This window comes from Crassostrea angulata, chromosome 9 (genome assembly GCF_025612915.1).
Source record: "Crassostrea angulata isolate pt1a10 chromosome 9, ASM2561291v2, whole genome shotgun sequence".
Taxonomy (NCBI): Eukaryota; Metazoa; Mollusca; class Bivalvia; order Ostreida; family Ostreidae; genus Magallana; species Magallana angulata.
This window is the reverse complement of record NC_069119.1, coordinates 5,025,137-5,042,841: the sequence shown is the minus strand read 5'-3', so window position 1 is coordinate 5,042,841 and position 17,705 is coordinate 5,025,137. Positions and strand designations below refer to the sequence as shown.

The following is a 17,705-nucleotide window of genomic DNA, read 5'->3' as shown; positions in this document are numbered from 1 at the left end:
TTCCTAGACGACATTTTGAAGACATAAAAAATTTGGCTAAACTATTTTTTAAAAGTATATCAACAGCAACAACGGCTGAAGAATCTTCGACGACCCCTCATACAATGTAGTTTATATAATAGAAATCAAGGTAACCAAATGCCAGAATCTACGGTGAAGCACCTTAGGTTTCCTCAAATCAGTCAAGGGCACAATTTTAACATTGGCGAAAATAGTCCCTATTAACATCAACATAAAAATAATAGGTTTTGCAAAACTTTCTTCTCTAAGATAGAAAAAGTAGCTGCTGTTTTTTAAAGACCATGTACATGTAAATATTATTGGATAATTTATTAATAGCTATTCTGTGACCATGTCCTTTTAAATATTTTACCAACACTATATTAGTAGGTGCAAATAAGTGCTTTCTTGGAACAGAAGTCTTCCGCTTTCCTGATTAGCTGTTAAGTTTCCGTTTTTATTCTTTTGAAACCGTTCTGAGCGTTTATTAACTCTCAATCCTAAAATGTCTGATTCCCACCAGCCAATGACTACGGTATCTTCCACTGTGGCTCCTTTTCCAGGTGGAGGAATTGTGCAACAAAGCCACTCAGCAGCTGCTAACGAAACAGATGTGGCCGCCACAACAAATACTGCTATAGCTGTTCCCGGTGGGTCAGGCACAAGGAGCACCGCTGCGGCGGCTAGCGGTGGAAATGTGGTGGCAATACAGACAACCGCAACAGAAAAAGATACAACAACAAGAGCCACCATTGACGAGGATCCACGTGCTAAACTAATGTTTTATCTTGACTGTATTTAATTGCGTGTTTGGCGATTTTTACACATTGTGTATGGAAATTTTAAACGAACAGTCAATTTCAAATATTGAGTGTCTACTTGAATACAAAAATTACCGCGCATTAACTGTAAAACAATGTGATGAAATTTTAATTCTCTGTGATGTTCTGCGTCCCAGTTTGTTTAACAACAAATGCATATTTGCAAATGCACAAAAGTGCGGAAATCTCACCAATAGATTTTTCAAAATGGAAGAAGTTGAAAAGTCACTGGCCATTCAGAACGAAATAATCGTGAGAGGGGAAAGACGTCAGGTGAAGAAGATCATGTATTACGATACATCATATTTAGAAAAGAATTATTTCAAGCCTATGCGATGTTTGGAATATCGCTTGAAAGCCATTATAAAAGGACGAGATTGTAAGATTATAAAAAGTTATAGTATCAAATATAATTTTCTACGCCAATTTCTACAAAATATTATATATAAACAATGTGCTTGAATACCTAATTCTTATTTGTCATTTGTTTCAGAGATTCCGAAACGTTTACAGAAAACTACAAGGTTCACCTGTTGTTAACTCTTATTTTTCCGTTCTGGGTCGTTGTTTGGGTCGCCATGGTAAAATTATTTTTATTTGTATTACCCTCATGTTGTATACATAAGTATTCATCGCTGAATTGTATTCAGAAATGAAAACTAATTGACATCAACAGCATTGGTGATTAAATGTTTAAAAATCATTCGTTTTATTTACATGCTGAGTGAAATTACTTTAAATTATACATTTAACTCTGAAGAAGCGCTTTATTTTAGTGTTTACACGAGGGTGATCCAAGCAAAATGTCTGAAGAGCAAACAGAACCATAGAAAACGTCAAAGGCTGATAAAGGGAGGTAACTGAACAAAAGCTTAAAGCTAAGCAGGAGTAGCAAACCATATCAATTGTCATAGGATTGAACTTTTAAAGACTTTGATAAACACCTTGTTAATTTTTATGATAGCACAAATATCTAATAATCATTTTTTTAAATTCCGAAAGGTTGTTTTACAATTAACCATGTAGAAATTTTGATTGATTTTAGTATTTATAATTTGATTTTTAAGTGTCAATTAAATATATTGCAACCAGCGAGTTTATTTACATTGTATATATTTTTGGTTGTTCAAAGATTTTTTCCTGGTTTTATTAAACATTTGGTTGTGTGTTTACTATCTTTGTCTTGTCTGTGAGGTAATGAATTGGTGACTCTCCTTTTGTCGAAGTGTATTGGCTTTTGCATTATAGACAGTGGATTCAACTTGAATATCGAAACCACACAAGAGATAACATTGACAGTTTTTACAGTTTTATTAAAGATTTGCTATCTGATGCAACAGTTATAGTATATCTAAACATTCAGATACATTTAATGGTTTATTTCTGACGTTAAATATACATATACTTTTCCAGAAAAGCCAATAAATAAAAACTTGCGGCTTTGGATATAAACAAATAAGGTGACATGAATCGTACATGGAAAAATGAGATTCTAAAAGATTTTAGATATTCACTATTAAAACAATAAATTAATCGGTTCTGAACGATATATATGCACATATGTTCGAATGGGTCAGATAGCGCGAATTTTCTCTGTATTTTTGCAGTCTAAAAATGATGTGACTGGAAAGAGTTAGTTTTAGATGGCCTTAAAACTGATTGCTGTTATCTCCTCTCCGCCAAAAATTTGATATCACAGTCAAACAATGAAAATATTTTTTTTTACAAAAGGAGCTATGATTTACTACCAGTCGTATTCAGGGGTTTCGGGATACGGTTGAATTTCTGTTTTGAAGATATTAACCTTCCGCGGGCTCTCGAACACTGGGACATGTTTGGGGTTAGGGTTATCGGCCGTGAACCGTCGCTTTATTTCCTTGACACTCAGTGTAGACAGAGGGATCCGACTACTGCCTATGTACTGAGCCACGATACCTTCGTTGTCCTCAACCGGGTATGCTTTCTCGCGTAGGCGATCCCGAATTTCCTCTGTATCATGCGCAATAGGGATAAGTGCGGCTTGAATGGTCCTTTTCTCCTTTTTCTCATTTTCGAGCATTTTCTCGAGTTCCTCACATTGGTCTTGTACGTCATTCGTGAAATGAATGATATTTGCTTTCACCTCTAGCTCCACTTGCATGTCATTGTCTACGATACTCTTGTGGAAGTTCAGGGTACCCATTTGACGCTCCATAGCATAGATCTGAAGTTTATTTCTCTCTAGCATGGTCTGCAGGGATTTATATTCCCCCGTCCTCTTTTCTTTTATCGCGTTGTTTAACTTATTGGTGAGTTCCTGCTTTTCGTTTTCTAGTTTCTGCATGTACTCTTTGAGGTCCCTCTCCCTATTCTGGTATCCATGCAGTGTCATTTCGAGTTCGTTAGTCCTTTCTTCGCGTTTTAAGAGCTTCTGTAACTCATTAGTTTCTTTCTCCAGCTTTTTCTCGTGTTTCTGGATGTCGACAGAGAGCATTTTTAACCTCCTAGACAGCTGATCCTCAAGAGACACAAGTTTGGTCAGCCTCTCTTTAAGGTCCTTCGTTTTCTTGTCGTCAATCTCCAGCCACTTTCTCGCCAACCAAGCGCAGATCTGGCACTTAACCAGAATGTCTGGAATAAGCCGCATCAGGAAGTAGGTCCGGGAATTCTTGACCTTCAGATGACTGACCACTCGCTCGCTGTCTTGGCTGAAAAGAGCGTGGTTTATGTTGTCTTCGTTGTCGATGAGGTAATCCAGCTGTTCTTTTACCAAGGCCAGTCTTTGGGCAGTTTTTTCTAGCTCTGCTGTGTCATATAGTGACCTGACGTCACGTAATTCTCGACCCAACAGTTGCAGGGCGGCTTTTGAAATCATGTGTTTTCTGGCGGCATGGATATCGTCATCCCCAGAGGCTTGACTTTCTGTGTCCGAGAAGCGAAATGAACTCCAACCGGATATACCCGTAATGCCACTGTCGATGGAACGATGGGAAGCCACGCTCAAGTTTGACATGGACATGGCCGAGTCAGTAGAACGCTCACGATCGGGAGCATTGTGTGAAACATTATAAAAATATTTGAACAGGGGGTTAAAAATGCGGCTTACGAAGTTGTTTCTCAGTTCCCTTAAGTAAGACAAATTTTTGAAAAACCAATTAAAATATTCCATCATCTCGTCGGCTTCGTTTCCAATATCTTCGGAGACCGGAAGTCGCTTGTTTCTTTTGCGCATGCGCAGTTTTCGAATTTCCTGGTTGATGGCCTGTCGAATTCCTCCTATTGTGTAGATATCGCGTGCTCCTTTACATCTCCTGGCCAGTTCTCGAAACATTTTGAGCATCATGTCAACATTGAAATTGTCCGAAGAAGTGTATACCTTCTCCTCGAAGGCTTTGATTTGTTGGTGCAATAAATGGCTCCTATATTTTTCATCAAGTGTGACCAGACGAACCTGAGATAGGGGCAGAAAAAAATCCTATGTATATCACTTTAATAATAATATGAAATGATATTTTCTGGAAAAGTTTATTTGTTTGACAGATAGACAGACAGTCAGACCAACCTGAAGTTTTTCTCCTGCATATTGACTGTGAGCATGCGGATCAAACGGGTTACTCCCGGAAGCCCTGTAACAAAATAGAAAACCCGTGATATCTTGATTTAATGCAAACATTTAGCACAACAATCATATTAATCGTGTGTACCATCCGAGTTAAACATGGAAACAGTTTAGGTCAAAAGGTAATTATCGGTGCAACCTATGCAAAATCAATGCAACTGCCAACAATTAAAATGGTGAGAGTGTGAATAAATACAGATTTTCGTCAGAGTTTGTTAAAAAGGCAATAGAAGTTACATGTAACAAAAAAAAGTTTTCGAATTAAAACAAATATCCTGTCCAACTGCCATCAACCAGCAAAAGGTGAGTGTGCATATTATTACTTATATATGATATGTCAACATTTAAATGCAAAGGGAATTATCAAAAATGTGTTGTACTAGTATCTGGATCGATTTTCATCAATTATAACCATGGTTGAGTCAATCAAAATTAAAAAAAACTATTAAATTATTAAAACTATTAAGCATGCGACAGGCATTTATTGTCGCAATATGATCTCAAACACAAACATAACAACGCGATATATAAATCTTAATGTGTTACAATCAAATCTTTAATTTTTGAAAGTCGCAAGCGTAAAATTTAATCAGAAAAAAACCCATGAAAATTTAACCCGGTTTAACTTAGCGAGTGCACAAGTACATATATTAATCGTAATAAATACAGCTGTATAAATATATATTTTATTAACTTTACCTATATATACAAATCGAAATATTCGATGAAGGAAATTAAATGTTACCTTGAAATAACAATTTTAGGTAAAGATCCAGAATTGGTTAAAGACGAGGATTTCTCCCCTAAAACACTCATCTTGTCTGACTGGCGAATTCAAACAACTGGTGAAATGCCAGAATTTTTAAGTCACTAAAATCCGTTCTTTTTTCAGCGTGTGTATATATTTCGAGCTCAGTTAAAGCATGATTTGAATTCTAGCGTGATGCTTTTGATATATCTTTCCCTTTCTGCTTATCTCAAGTCATGCGAATAATTGTCCTTTCCATGTGTTTACCAATTAAAAAGAAGTCGCACAATATTTAAATATTTCTAAAAGGCCTCTTTTAAGACGCAATCACAAAAACTTTTACTCTTGAGCTGATAGAGCCATACAATTTATTATCTTCCTCATAAATACTGATCAATTACACAATGTAAACAACTCTTTCAAATCATTTTCCACTTTTAAAAGGAGTGAAAATCTAATGCAAGTTTTATAACTCCGGAATTTCTATTGCTGTTTTATCGTTTCCTTTTGAGCTATATATGTTCTTAAGAGACTTAATTTGTTTAGTTTTGAGTTTCAAGTGCTCGAGAGAAAAATATATGTCATCTAGCTTTAGAATCCGTGAATTCATCATTCAAAATGGACAATACTCTCCGTTTCTTTAATTCAAAATGTGGAACGCTCTACATTTATCTATACTTGAAAACATTTTTTTCACAAGAGAATGAGAAAGAGTTCCGTACATTCGTGCAAGTCTCCCAGCGTACCAATAGATTACAATACATTTTTATCTTTTAAAAAAAAACTAATTTCATGTACACAATGAAGCAACAGGTTATTAACGCTATTTAATCCCTAAAGAACATCCACTATTTGCTCACAGTCAATAGAATGATTTTAAAGAAAAAAATCTATTATGGCATGATGGGAATATTTAGAAATATCGACTTGCTACTATTCATAATAGAGAAAACCATCGTGATTACAGTATTATCTCCCTTTGAGATGCCCCCCTGGGGGTGAATTGTGTCAACACGACTCTCTCCTCCCCCTATTCTCACAATTCTCTTACTGCAATCGGCGCAAGCCATTCGATAAGAAATGGCACACACATTGCTTGCAAGTACCATCGGGAAATTGTTTGTTATATCAAATTCAAAGTTCTTAAAATGATTAAAAACATGCGCTTGCATATAGATCATTTAAAATAGTTTGCCTTTTTTTATTGCTGTGTAACTTTTTCAATTTTGATCAATTTAGTTAAAAAAAAGAAAAGAAAGAAAACCACGGACACATTATCAAAAGTACAAAGTGTACCAAACAAAAACAAATTACTCTCTGCAAAATATTATTTTCCACCAGTTTGAAAGACTGAATGGAGTTTACCCGGATATTTTGACAAGTAAGACAGAACAACAGATATTTTTATTCAACATGTTTTTGTTCACTACATTTTGTATAAGGGTGGCTTGTTTATAAGAGCTTGGCTTGCCATCTTGGAAATATGTAGCGCACTTTTACGACATAGATTACATCAGTCTATGTACCTGTACGAAAATAATGTCCGAAACTATGTATTGATGAATCGCCTTTCTCATTCTCTGATATGAGTACGTCTGATTGTGTTTTTATAAGGTGATCTTTGATATATAATAATGTTTTAGAAATATTGACATAATTATAAGCGACGTACGTAAGAAGTAGGTAACATGAAACAGAAACCTGACACATGGAATTCAATAACTAATCCAAGATATACATGTATACAGCCAAATCTTTTATAGGCGGGGATTGGTGTACCCTTTGGTACGCAAGCGTCTCTTTAATTTGTTCTATTAAATTTATCCCCACTTTGTCGGCAACCCCATAAAAGCTGCACATTTAACGCTATCAGTTAATGGCAATAATCAATAAAGTCTAACATTTGAAAGCTTGCAGGATATGGAAAAAATTAATTAATTTCCTTTTAAGTCGTCTATAGACATTCATTCAGCATGTAGATAGCTATTGATCATAATGCTCGAGCGATACATACCAGGATGAAAGAAGGCAGCATAACCGACATATTTAATCAATGTATGTCAGTTACGTCAACTTTCTTCACATAAAATAGCGATAAATCAACATATCTAGATGCCAGATATGAGGTCTATAGCGAAATGAGCGTCAATTTAGAGGGAAGTCGGGCATTTATATTGAAAACCGCGAAAGGAGCGTCACTTACATAAGTAATAAATAAGAGAGAGGTTGAACATTTATATTAAAACCTGAAGACTCTTCACATAAGCTCAAAGACATTCTGCCGAAATAAATGCTGATAATGTTTTAATTTATATGGAGAAATTTACCTAGAAAAGCTCTTGTTGCTATGTACATGAATTAACAAGATTAAAAATAATTTCACTCGACATTTAATATAAAGGAGGCTGGATGGTCAACAAAATTACCACTCAGATATACCTTAAATTTTTAGACATGATTTGTTCAGCTATAAATTTAAGCTTTTAAATTTGAGTAGTTCCCTATATTTTTTATAGAGCTCTTCTTCTAAAGGAGATCAAAACAGACGACGACTATCGAGCTCTCTTAACACTTGACATCATTTGACATCAATCAATCACAAATAGAGTTTATATCTGACATAAAACACAGACAAAAAGAGCCGATATCTGACCCAAAAAGAACATACAAATAGAGCCGATATCTGACATAAAACACAGACATATAGAGCCGATATCTGACATAAAACACAGACAAATAGAGCCGATATCTGTCATAAAACACAAACTAGAGCGGATATCTGACATAAAACACAGAGAAATAGAGCCGATACCTGACATAAAACATACACATATAGAGCCGATATCTGACATAAAACACAGACAAATAGAGCCGATACCTGACATAAAACAAAGACAAATAGAGCCGATATCTGACATTAAACACAGACAAATAGAGCCGATATCTGACATAAAACACAGACAAATAGAGCCGATATCTGTCATAAAACACAAACTAGAGCGGATATCTGACATAAAACACAGAGAAATAGAGCCGATACCTGACATAAAACATAGACAAATATAGCTGATATCTGACATTAAACACAGACAAATAGAGCCGATATCTGACATAAAACACAGACAAATAGAGCCGATATCTGTCATAAAACACAAACTAGAGCGGATATCTGACATAAAACACAGAGAAATAGAGCTGATACCTGACATAAAACATAGACAAATATAGCCGATATCTGACATAAAACATAGACAAATAGAGCCGATATCTGTCATAAAACATAGACAAATAGAGCCGATTTCTGACATAAAACACAGACAAATAGAGCCGATATCTGACATAAAACAGACAAATAGAGCCGATATCTGACATAAAACACAGACATATAGAGCCGATATCTGACATAAAACACAGATCAATAGAGCCTATACCTGACATAAAACACAGACAAATAGAACTGTTATCTGACATAAAACACAGACAAATATAGTCAATATCTGACATAAAACTAGGGCCGATATCTGACATAAAACACAGACAAATAGAGCCAATACCTGACATAAAACACAGGCAAACAGAACCGATATCTGACATAAAACAAAGACAAATAAAGCCAAAATCTGACATTAAATTAGGGCCGATACCTGACATTTACCACAGACAAACAGGGCCGATATCTGTTATAAAACAGACAAATAGGGCTTATATCTGACATAAACACAGACAAATAGGACCGATATCTGACATCAACTAATCACGAAAAGAATTGACATCAGACTTAAAACACTGAAAGATTGTTGACATTTGATCATTTGCCATAGGACACTTATATCTGACATAAAACACAGACAAAAAGAGTTGACAACATTTAAAATATTTGTTACATTAAAAGTTTTAAAATCAAAGATTTCTAAACTTAACTTCAGCATTGTTAAAGTTAAGTTTAGAAATTTTCGATTTTAAATTTTTAACATAACACACTGACAAATAACGTCGACTGATTGCTGTAACATTGACTGCAGACAAATAAAGACAACATCTGACATTTAACAGTGACAAGAGTTGACACCTGACATTGACCACAGATCAGCTGTGCCGACATTTACCCGTCATATGACACGTGTCTGCACTACGTATAGACGCACTCCTTTTAAAACATTGAAATAATTTACTAACGTCATCGTAAAAAATGCAAGGTTTCTGTTGTCTTGAAACATTTCAGTGATTTATTTAAATCTGTACACGTTTGTAAAAGGATAAATAAAGAGGTAAAAGCAAATAACATATATGCGGTTTAAATGACTTTCAGCTATCATACTGGCGAAGGACCAATTTTTTCGGTTGTTTAAAATTCTATATGTTGGTTTCAACGAGTTCTTGTGTACTCGACTATCGCTCGATCACATCGATCACCGACTCGCAAAAATCTTTCTTAATCGGTTACTCCTTATGAAGTTATTAAAATTGGAAACATCTTTAGTTATCTATTTTTAGGGTTGTGTGGGTAAAAGCATCATCATTTCAAGACTGAACAGGTTCATTGTCATGATTGTTCAGAATTTTATTCAAATTATGAGCATTTGCCTAAAATTGTCGAATTTGGGTCGTCATTAACCAAAAAGTATGCGAATCCTGAGCTGCACATGCATTTCCTGACTTGCGCACGTGAATTAAGGAAGCTGGATGGTCAGCAAATTAACAATCAGATCCCACCCCCCCCCCCACCCCCCAAAAAGGTCACAGAAAAAGAGAGAGAAAAAAATCCAGAGCATTTGGTGTAACTGTTATTCAGATCTGATGTAAAATCAACTAAAATCAAAAACATTTGACACATGTTAAAGTCATCGACCATTAATTATTTGACTTATCGATATGTTCACATTCGCATTATTTTGCTAAAAAGTGCGCTTAATTTCATACATAAAGATTATTCGACTATCGATCGACTTAATCCGCTGAAAATAAACAATTTAAAAAGTTATCTGACAGTGAGTAATTTTTAAAAGGTGCAGAAAAATTAGCATACCGCACTGACGCGCGGTATTCAGTTTGTCTGCACCGCCTTGGTGTGACCGACGACATTAAAAAATAAGCATCCAATGATTAACTGACACTGTCAGCTAAAAAAATGACCAAAGTTTTCTTAATTCATATTTTTAAAAAACTTTGATAAAAAAAAAAACACCCCAAAAATGCTATTTTCGGGAAAGCGTCTTAATCTATGAAAGATATCATAAAAATTATGTAGACAATTTCTCGTTGAAGTAAAATGAATATTTCACCAGTAACAGTGGCATCGGTATTGGGCGACTTTATTGTCAAAAGTAATTAACGGGGGTGTTGTTACTTTTTCATTTTATATTGAATCATATACTAGTTACTCATAGCATTATACCGCTGAAATTTTTATAAAATATTCATATTTAAGAGAATGTGATCATAAATTAGCATTTCATAATATATACCCCCCCCCCCACATTCTCTTTAAATCTACACCCACCTCCCTTTCTTTTCTATAAAAAAAATCATGCAAATTCAATCTATACTATGAAACTATGTGGATTTGAAAGTAACAAATTTTGTTGTACAATAAATAATTGATTAATTTTAAATCTGCCCACATTCATGTAGAAGTCATATTTGTTATAAAAAAAAATATCGCAAAAATGTCATGCAAACAACATGAACGTACCTCAGCCTTCTGAACGTTTGCAGATAGCCCGGATGTGCCATCAGAAGCCTCAGTATTCTCAGCCTTAAACGCTATACAAATGTCTTTGAGGTTCAATTATTGCAGAGATTGGGCAGGGTTCGTCAGTGACCAATGGATACGGTAATGAGCCCCCAACAGTGGGCAGGGACCACGGATTAAGTCTCTTATCAAACCCCCGACAAGTACAAATAACATATTGGCTATCCGTTGAATGTGTCACTGAACGAACCCAGGATTTGTGTATCTAGGGGGGCAATAAAATTGATATGACTACTTTTGATCCTAGTTCCCTGCCCCGCTGTTTAAATCAATGCCAATTTATCGAAAGCCTTACGTCGAAGTTGTGTAGATAAAACGTTTGTAAGGTGACAGTTGTTTTAAGTTCTATTTACAATGTACATGGTACAAGTTAATGCCAATTTTAAAAATCGATAAAGGTGGCAGGGGATAGTTTTTTTGGTCGAGGAAATGTGAGGCAGATGGTGCTCATATATGTGATTTAATTTTTCAGTGGATTTTTAAATTTGCTAAAATTGGTTTGCATGCAGGGGACACATGGTCCCGACTCTTGAGAATTTTTAAACATTTCAGAATAAAACAAGTACAACTTACATATAGCACTATAAAGAATAGCCAGGGACGGTCTCAAAATTTACTGAAAAATTGCCCTTTTTTCACATTTTCACGGGTCCATAACCACGCTCCAGTCCCGAGCAACTGCCATAAACTACCATAGGATTGGTAGCTTAATGTATACCCATGCAAATAATCACCAATTGATGGGGGGTCAATCACCTTCTTTCCGAGTGACATTTCGTGTTCTGAACCCACCCTACTTTTCAAGCGGAAAACCGAAAGTGAAAATTTTGGCCACAGTTTCGCATTTTCATTCCATATCTGATGAAAAGTGCTACCAGTATTAAAGTGTCATATATCAATGAAATTGACATGAGCTCCTCTATCCACAAAATGAATGCAATAAATATTCTACCAATTTATACCCCTCAAATAACCAGCCAAACCCCAGGTTCTCCCTTTATTTCAAAATTTTGACCGGGTCTTTCCTTCGAAACTATCCCCTGCCACCTTTAACTTTCAGAGTTTGTTTCTCTCTAACCAAAACACTTTAAAATCAGAAAGTTCATGCAATTCTGAGTAAAACCTTTCAAATTTGGTCTGATTTCATTGAAAAATAAAAAAGTTATGGCTGTTTAAGTATTACCCCCTTTCCCGGCTGAATCACCTTAACCTGTTTCTGTAAGGTTTTTAAGATACATCATGACTTCTTTCAATCCAAAAGACATTTTTTCTTTAAAAATCAGTTATAACAAGAAACCTTTATCCCTATCTGATGTAAAATACATTGAAATATTCACATTTAGTAACAACATATAGGAGAATTCAACTCATATGTATCACCTATCCTCCTGCAAATGGGAATAAGAAAAAACACATTATTACTCCTTGCAATCAACTTTTTTGTTTCTAAATGGTACTAACAGGTTTAAAAACTCTATTGGAACACAAAAGCAACCTATTTGGAACACAAAATCTTCACTTTCATCTTTTCAAAAGGGACAGGTACCTTGAAAATGGCAATCAGGCATCTTACCCGAGGAGTAATTTCCCAAATATGCTGAAAGGATGATGATGAAACCTAATTTCTCTGTTTATTCTTTAACCAAAACCAACAGATCTAGATTTATTTGTTATAAAGATTGAAATACATGTTTTTCATACAAAGAAATACCAAATTTGAACATAATGACCACACCTTCATAATGAGGTGGGAATACATGCAAATGACAAATGGTTAAAAAATGCACACAAATTCAATTTTTCTTGGTATATTTTCAATAAAGAAGAAACCAAACATGTGTGTTTTGTTTTAAATGAGAGAAATTTTATGTATGCATGAGATTTTATCAAAAGAAATGTGAAATAAAGGCAATTTTTGGTTGAAGGTGAAGAAAATTGAAGGGGGGGGGGGTGCTTTTTTGACAATCAGACATTTTAAAATTGTTTATAATGACTTAAAATGCAGATATTAACTATTTAGAATAACATGTATTTACATGTAAATTACATGTAGCACATTTAAAATATATATTTAGCCCTAAAATCAACTTTTTGTCAGCTTTAGCTCGAGAAAGAACAATATTTTACAATTTCTTATCAAATCTAAGGGTTTAAAACTTCATAAAACTGCATGGCTGTCAATTAATTTCAAGAAAATTTCATGAAAATGGTACAATATTATTCAGTTAATCCAAATTCAACCCAACATCTTATTTCAATAGGAATAATATGCCTATAAAGGGTTTTAATATAAGGACAAACCCAAAATACTAGAAAATTGCACTTTTTCTAAGGACCACCCCCTGCTACATTTTGGCCCCTAAATCTCATCACAGGGTTGAGCAATCATAAAAATTCAGCCAGTTTCCCATTTTACACACATTGAACATCTTTTCTGTTCCCATGTTGTTAAACTTAAAGCCTATTAAAAATTTGACATTTTCTTGAAGGTGGCAGGGGATAGTTTTTTTGGTCGAGGAAATGTGAGGCAGATGGTGCTCATATATGTGATTTAATTTTTCAGTGGATTTTTAAATTTGCTAAAATTGGTTTGCATGCAGGGGACACATGGTCCCGACTCTTGAGAATTTTTAAACATTTCAGAATAAAACAAGTACAACTTACATATAGCACTATAAAGAATAGCCAGGGACGGTCTCAAAATTTACTGAAAAATTGCCCTTTTTTCACATTTTCACGGGTCCATAACCACGCTCCAGTCCCGAGCAACTGCCATAAACTACCATAGGATTGGTAGCTTAATGTATACCCATGCAAATAATCACCAATTGATGGGGGGTCAATCACCTTCTTTCCGAGTGACATTTCGTGTTCTGAACCCACCCTACTTTTCAAGCGGAAAACCGAAAGTGAAAATTTTGGCCACAGTTTCGCATTTTCATTCCATATCTGATGAAAAGTGCTACCAGTATTAAAGTGTCATATATCAATGAAATTGACATGAGCTCCTCTATCCACAAAATGAATGCAATAAATATTCTACCAATTTATACCCCTCAAATAACCAGCCAAACCCCAGGTTCTCCCTTTATTTCAAAATTTTGACCGGGTCTTTCCTTCGAAACTATCCCCTGCCACCAAACAGGGACGGGTATTGTTGCTTCTGGGCCTTACCATAAAATAGCAATAAAATAAAAAAAAATGATGCATTCATTTCTTGTGTCTTGCATATCGAGATAAGCCAGCTCACATTTAGTTTGTTGTTGTTTTTTTGTATTTTGTTTTGAATGTTCATAAAACAACGAAAATCGACGGAAACCAAATTGATGAACGAAAATCAACTAAATATATAAATTTTCAAGTAGGTTTAGTAAATTCACTACAGATCGCACTATGGTGTAAATACAATCTGCAAATGCCAAAAGGGTTTGAAAAGTACATTAAATCGACTTAGTAAGTATCTTGCAGGGAGTATTTGCAGCCTATTTAAAACACCCTACATTCTTTCTCTTTTCAAACAAATAAAAATAAACCTAGGTTATTAAATTTATAATGAATACTGGGGAGGTTTACTCGTTAGTGCTAATTATATTACACACAAAACAATACTGTTGTACACCTCAAGACTGTATCATAAACACAGATTATAAATAACAACTGCTTTTATCATATACATTTATAGTTTAACTTTTAAATTATTTCTTAAGCTAGTTACAGCATCTAAACAGATTACCGAAATCAGAAAAAACAGCTTATCTCACACTCATACTTCAGCTCTCAACAACTTATCTCACACTCATACTACAGCCCTCAACAACTTAATTATCTCACACGCATACTACATCTCTCAACAACTTATCTCACACTCATACTACAGCTCTCAATAACTTAATTATCTCACACGCATACTGTATCTCTCAACAACTTATCTCACACTCATACTACAGCCCTCAACAACTTATCTCACACTCATACTACAGCTCTCAACATCTTATCTCGCACTCATACTGTAGCTCTCAACATCTTATCTCACACTCATACTGTAGCTCTCAACATCTTATCTCACACTCATACTGTAGCTCTCAACAACTTATCTCACACTCATACTACAGCTCTCAACAACTTAAATATCTCACACTCATACTGTAGCTCTCAACAACTTATCTCACACTCATACTACAGCTCTCAACAACTTATCTCACACGCATATTATAGCTCTCAACATCTTATCTCACACTCATACTGTAGCTCTCAACAACTTAATTATCTTACACTTATACTGTAGGTCTCAACAGCTTATCTCACACTCATACTACAGCTCTCAACAACTTATCTCACACTCATATTATAGCTCTCAACATCTTATCTCACACTCATACTGTAGCTCTCAACAACTTAATTATCTCACACTCATACTACAGCTCTCAACAACTTATCTCACACATATGTTAAAGTTCACAACAACTTATCTCATACATTTGTTGCAGCTCACAACAATTTATCCCATACATATGTTGCACCTCAAAACTACTTATATCATACATATGTTGCAGCTCACAACAACTTATCTCACACATATGTTGCAGCTCACAACAACTTATCTCACACGTTTCTTGCAGCTCTTAAAATCTTGTTGATACAATTGTTGCAGCTTTGAACAGCTTATCTCTCAAACATAATAAAGCTCTCAGTATTTTATCTCACGCACATGCTGTGCTCATCTCACACGTGTTGCCATTCTCCTCAGCTTATCTCAGACATATGCTGCTGCTCTCAACATTTATCTCACAAACATTTTGCAGCTTTCAACAGCTTATCTCTCAAACATATTAAAGCTCTCGGTAATTTATCTCACGCACATGTTGTGCTTATCTCACACATGTTGCAATTATCTTCAGTTTATCTCAGACATATGTTGCAGCTCTCACCAGCTGAAATTATCTCACATGCAAATATGTATTGCAGCTATCAACAGCTTATCTAACACACATGTTGCATCATGTATTAGTTCAATGCAGATTAACACAGCTTAACCCACAAACATACAGCATCTTGTCGTCTGGCAGCTTAAGCTTTTTTCGATCACTGAGGGACTACTACAACTAAAATCTTAAACACTATTTCCGACTGCATGCTGAGTACGTTCATTTGATTCAGGTCCATACAGAAAACCCCGCGCATTATTGACTACTAGTACCCCCGCGTTAAATTAAAGTAACTTCAACATATATCTATGCGTTCGTTTTGCACTTCCGGAGTCTTTGCCAGACAGGTAGTGTAGAAGTAGAATGTGTACTTACATGTACCCTCTGCGAGTCATGGCCCTGTCCTGATTTTATATACGCTCATCCCCTATGTAACAAGACTTCGGGAGACCCGCATACATTTCATGTGTCGTATATAAAATGTTCTTTTGGAGCTTTGGAAGTTCGACAAAGGAATTAAAACCCATTATTGATGTTCCACTGTCAAATCGAACTTTCTGAAATAATGTAAATTGTAATGGTGAGATGTTGATTTGATCTCAGTATTAGCGACCAGCAGAGATAAAGAAATCGATAGCCTTCCATACAGTACATAGGACGGAGCCGGTAATTGCACATTTATCCACCCTCTTTTACCCTGCAGCATCCGAACTAATAGAAAAGGAGAGTTTCCATGCCTACATGCAAAGAATGTCCGCATTTTCTGTATTCCAGTAATTTGATCTACTTTGTAAAACAAACTACCGTTTGTGTTGGTGTAAAATAAGTATACTAATGAGGGAGTCAGCGAGATTCCAGTTCCCCGATAGGAAGACTTTTATCTGACGCTTATAAACTGAAAAAAAAATTAGTAGAGTTACCTAGTATAATAAATATCATTACCCAGTATCCAACTGATTGTGCATTTTACAAGGTAAAAAGCAACTTTAATACACGTTTCATTTTTTTTTATTCGTGTTTGTGTTTTATAAAAGTGTTCAACTTAGGGTTCTAAATAACTTGCATAAATATATTAAACTTTTCAGGCTAATGTAGTCGGCATGCACCGTGTATTAATCATTTCTACCCTCTCCCGCAAGCATATTAGGCTGGTGTCCACACTTCGCATCATTTGAAGTGACATAAACAACTATTCAATTTCGAGCATTTTTAGTCAATATATCTTCAATTGCCCGCGAATCGTGTGTGAAAAGAAATACTTTTTGAAGATCGATTGTTTGAGCGAAACTGGTTGCTCGGATCTATAGGTATGTTTGAGACTATTACTAGTGTCATATATTATGGTTTTCATTATTAATTATTATTCCAAATTATTAATTTAATAGTTAGCCTACTTTTTGAGCATTTGACATATATTGCATTACTTATTACACAAATACAATTACATGTAGTTACAAATGTGAGTATTAAATACAACTCTATTTGGCATACTTTGAAATCATTTTACCCGTAACTCTAAATTTAGTCAGAATCAAAATGAAATAATTTCTAGCATGTAAAATTCAGTACTGCGTGGCATTATGGGAAACAGACAGCGATGTACATCAACGATAGAAACACACTTACATGTACATTTTGTACATATAAATAAAAGACAACATGCGCGGATCCAGCAATCTTTTTTTTCGGGAGAGGATCGAAGAAATAATATTTTTTTGCCATTGTTGGGGGGGGGGGGGGGGAGATACCCCTGATTCTACATACAATGGAACTATATACATACATGTATAAATGTATAAGAAGGCACGTATCATCGTTTTTGAAAGGGGGCAGACTCATCCAAAAAATTTTGACAAGCAAC

General features: G+C 35.1%; 1 protein-coding gene and 1 pseudogene across 3 annotated transcripts; one reads left to right on the top strand and one right to left on the bottom strand.

The window, feature by feature from the left end:
• Positions 1–407: 407 nt before the first annotated feature.
• LOC128164034 (uncharacterized) lies at positions 408–2,009 on the top strand (annotated as a pseudogene).
• A 98-nt stretch (positions 2,010–2,107) lies between these two features.
• On the bottom strand, positions 2,108–16,373 carry LOC128164016 (uncharacterized). 3 transcript variants are annotated; one of them, XM_052827727.1, is made up of 3 exons: positions 16,220–16,373; positions 4,363–4,426; positions 2,108–4,251 (listed from the first exon to the last, which is right to left on the bottom strand). In XM_052827727.1, exons 1-3 carry the CDS (start codon positions 16,237–16,239, stop codon positions 2,566–2,568), a joined length of 1,770 nt encoding a protein of 589 aa, XP_052683687.1. In that variant the 5' UTR covers positions 16,240–16,373; the 3' UTR covers positions 2,108–2,565. The 3 variants fall into 3 exon arrangements, with proteins under 3 accessions (XP_052683687.1, XP_052683686.1, XP_052683685.1); XM_052827726.1 differs by lacking the exon at positions 16,220–16,373 and adding an exon at positions 10,860–11,076; XM_052827725.1 differs by lacking the exon at positions 16,220–16,373 and adding an exon at positions 5,165–5,375.
• Positions 16,374–17,705: the final 1,332 nt, after the last annotated feature.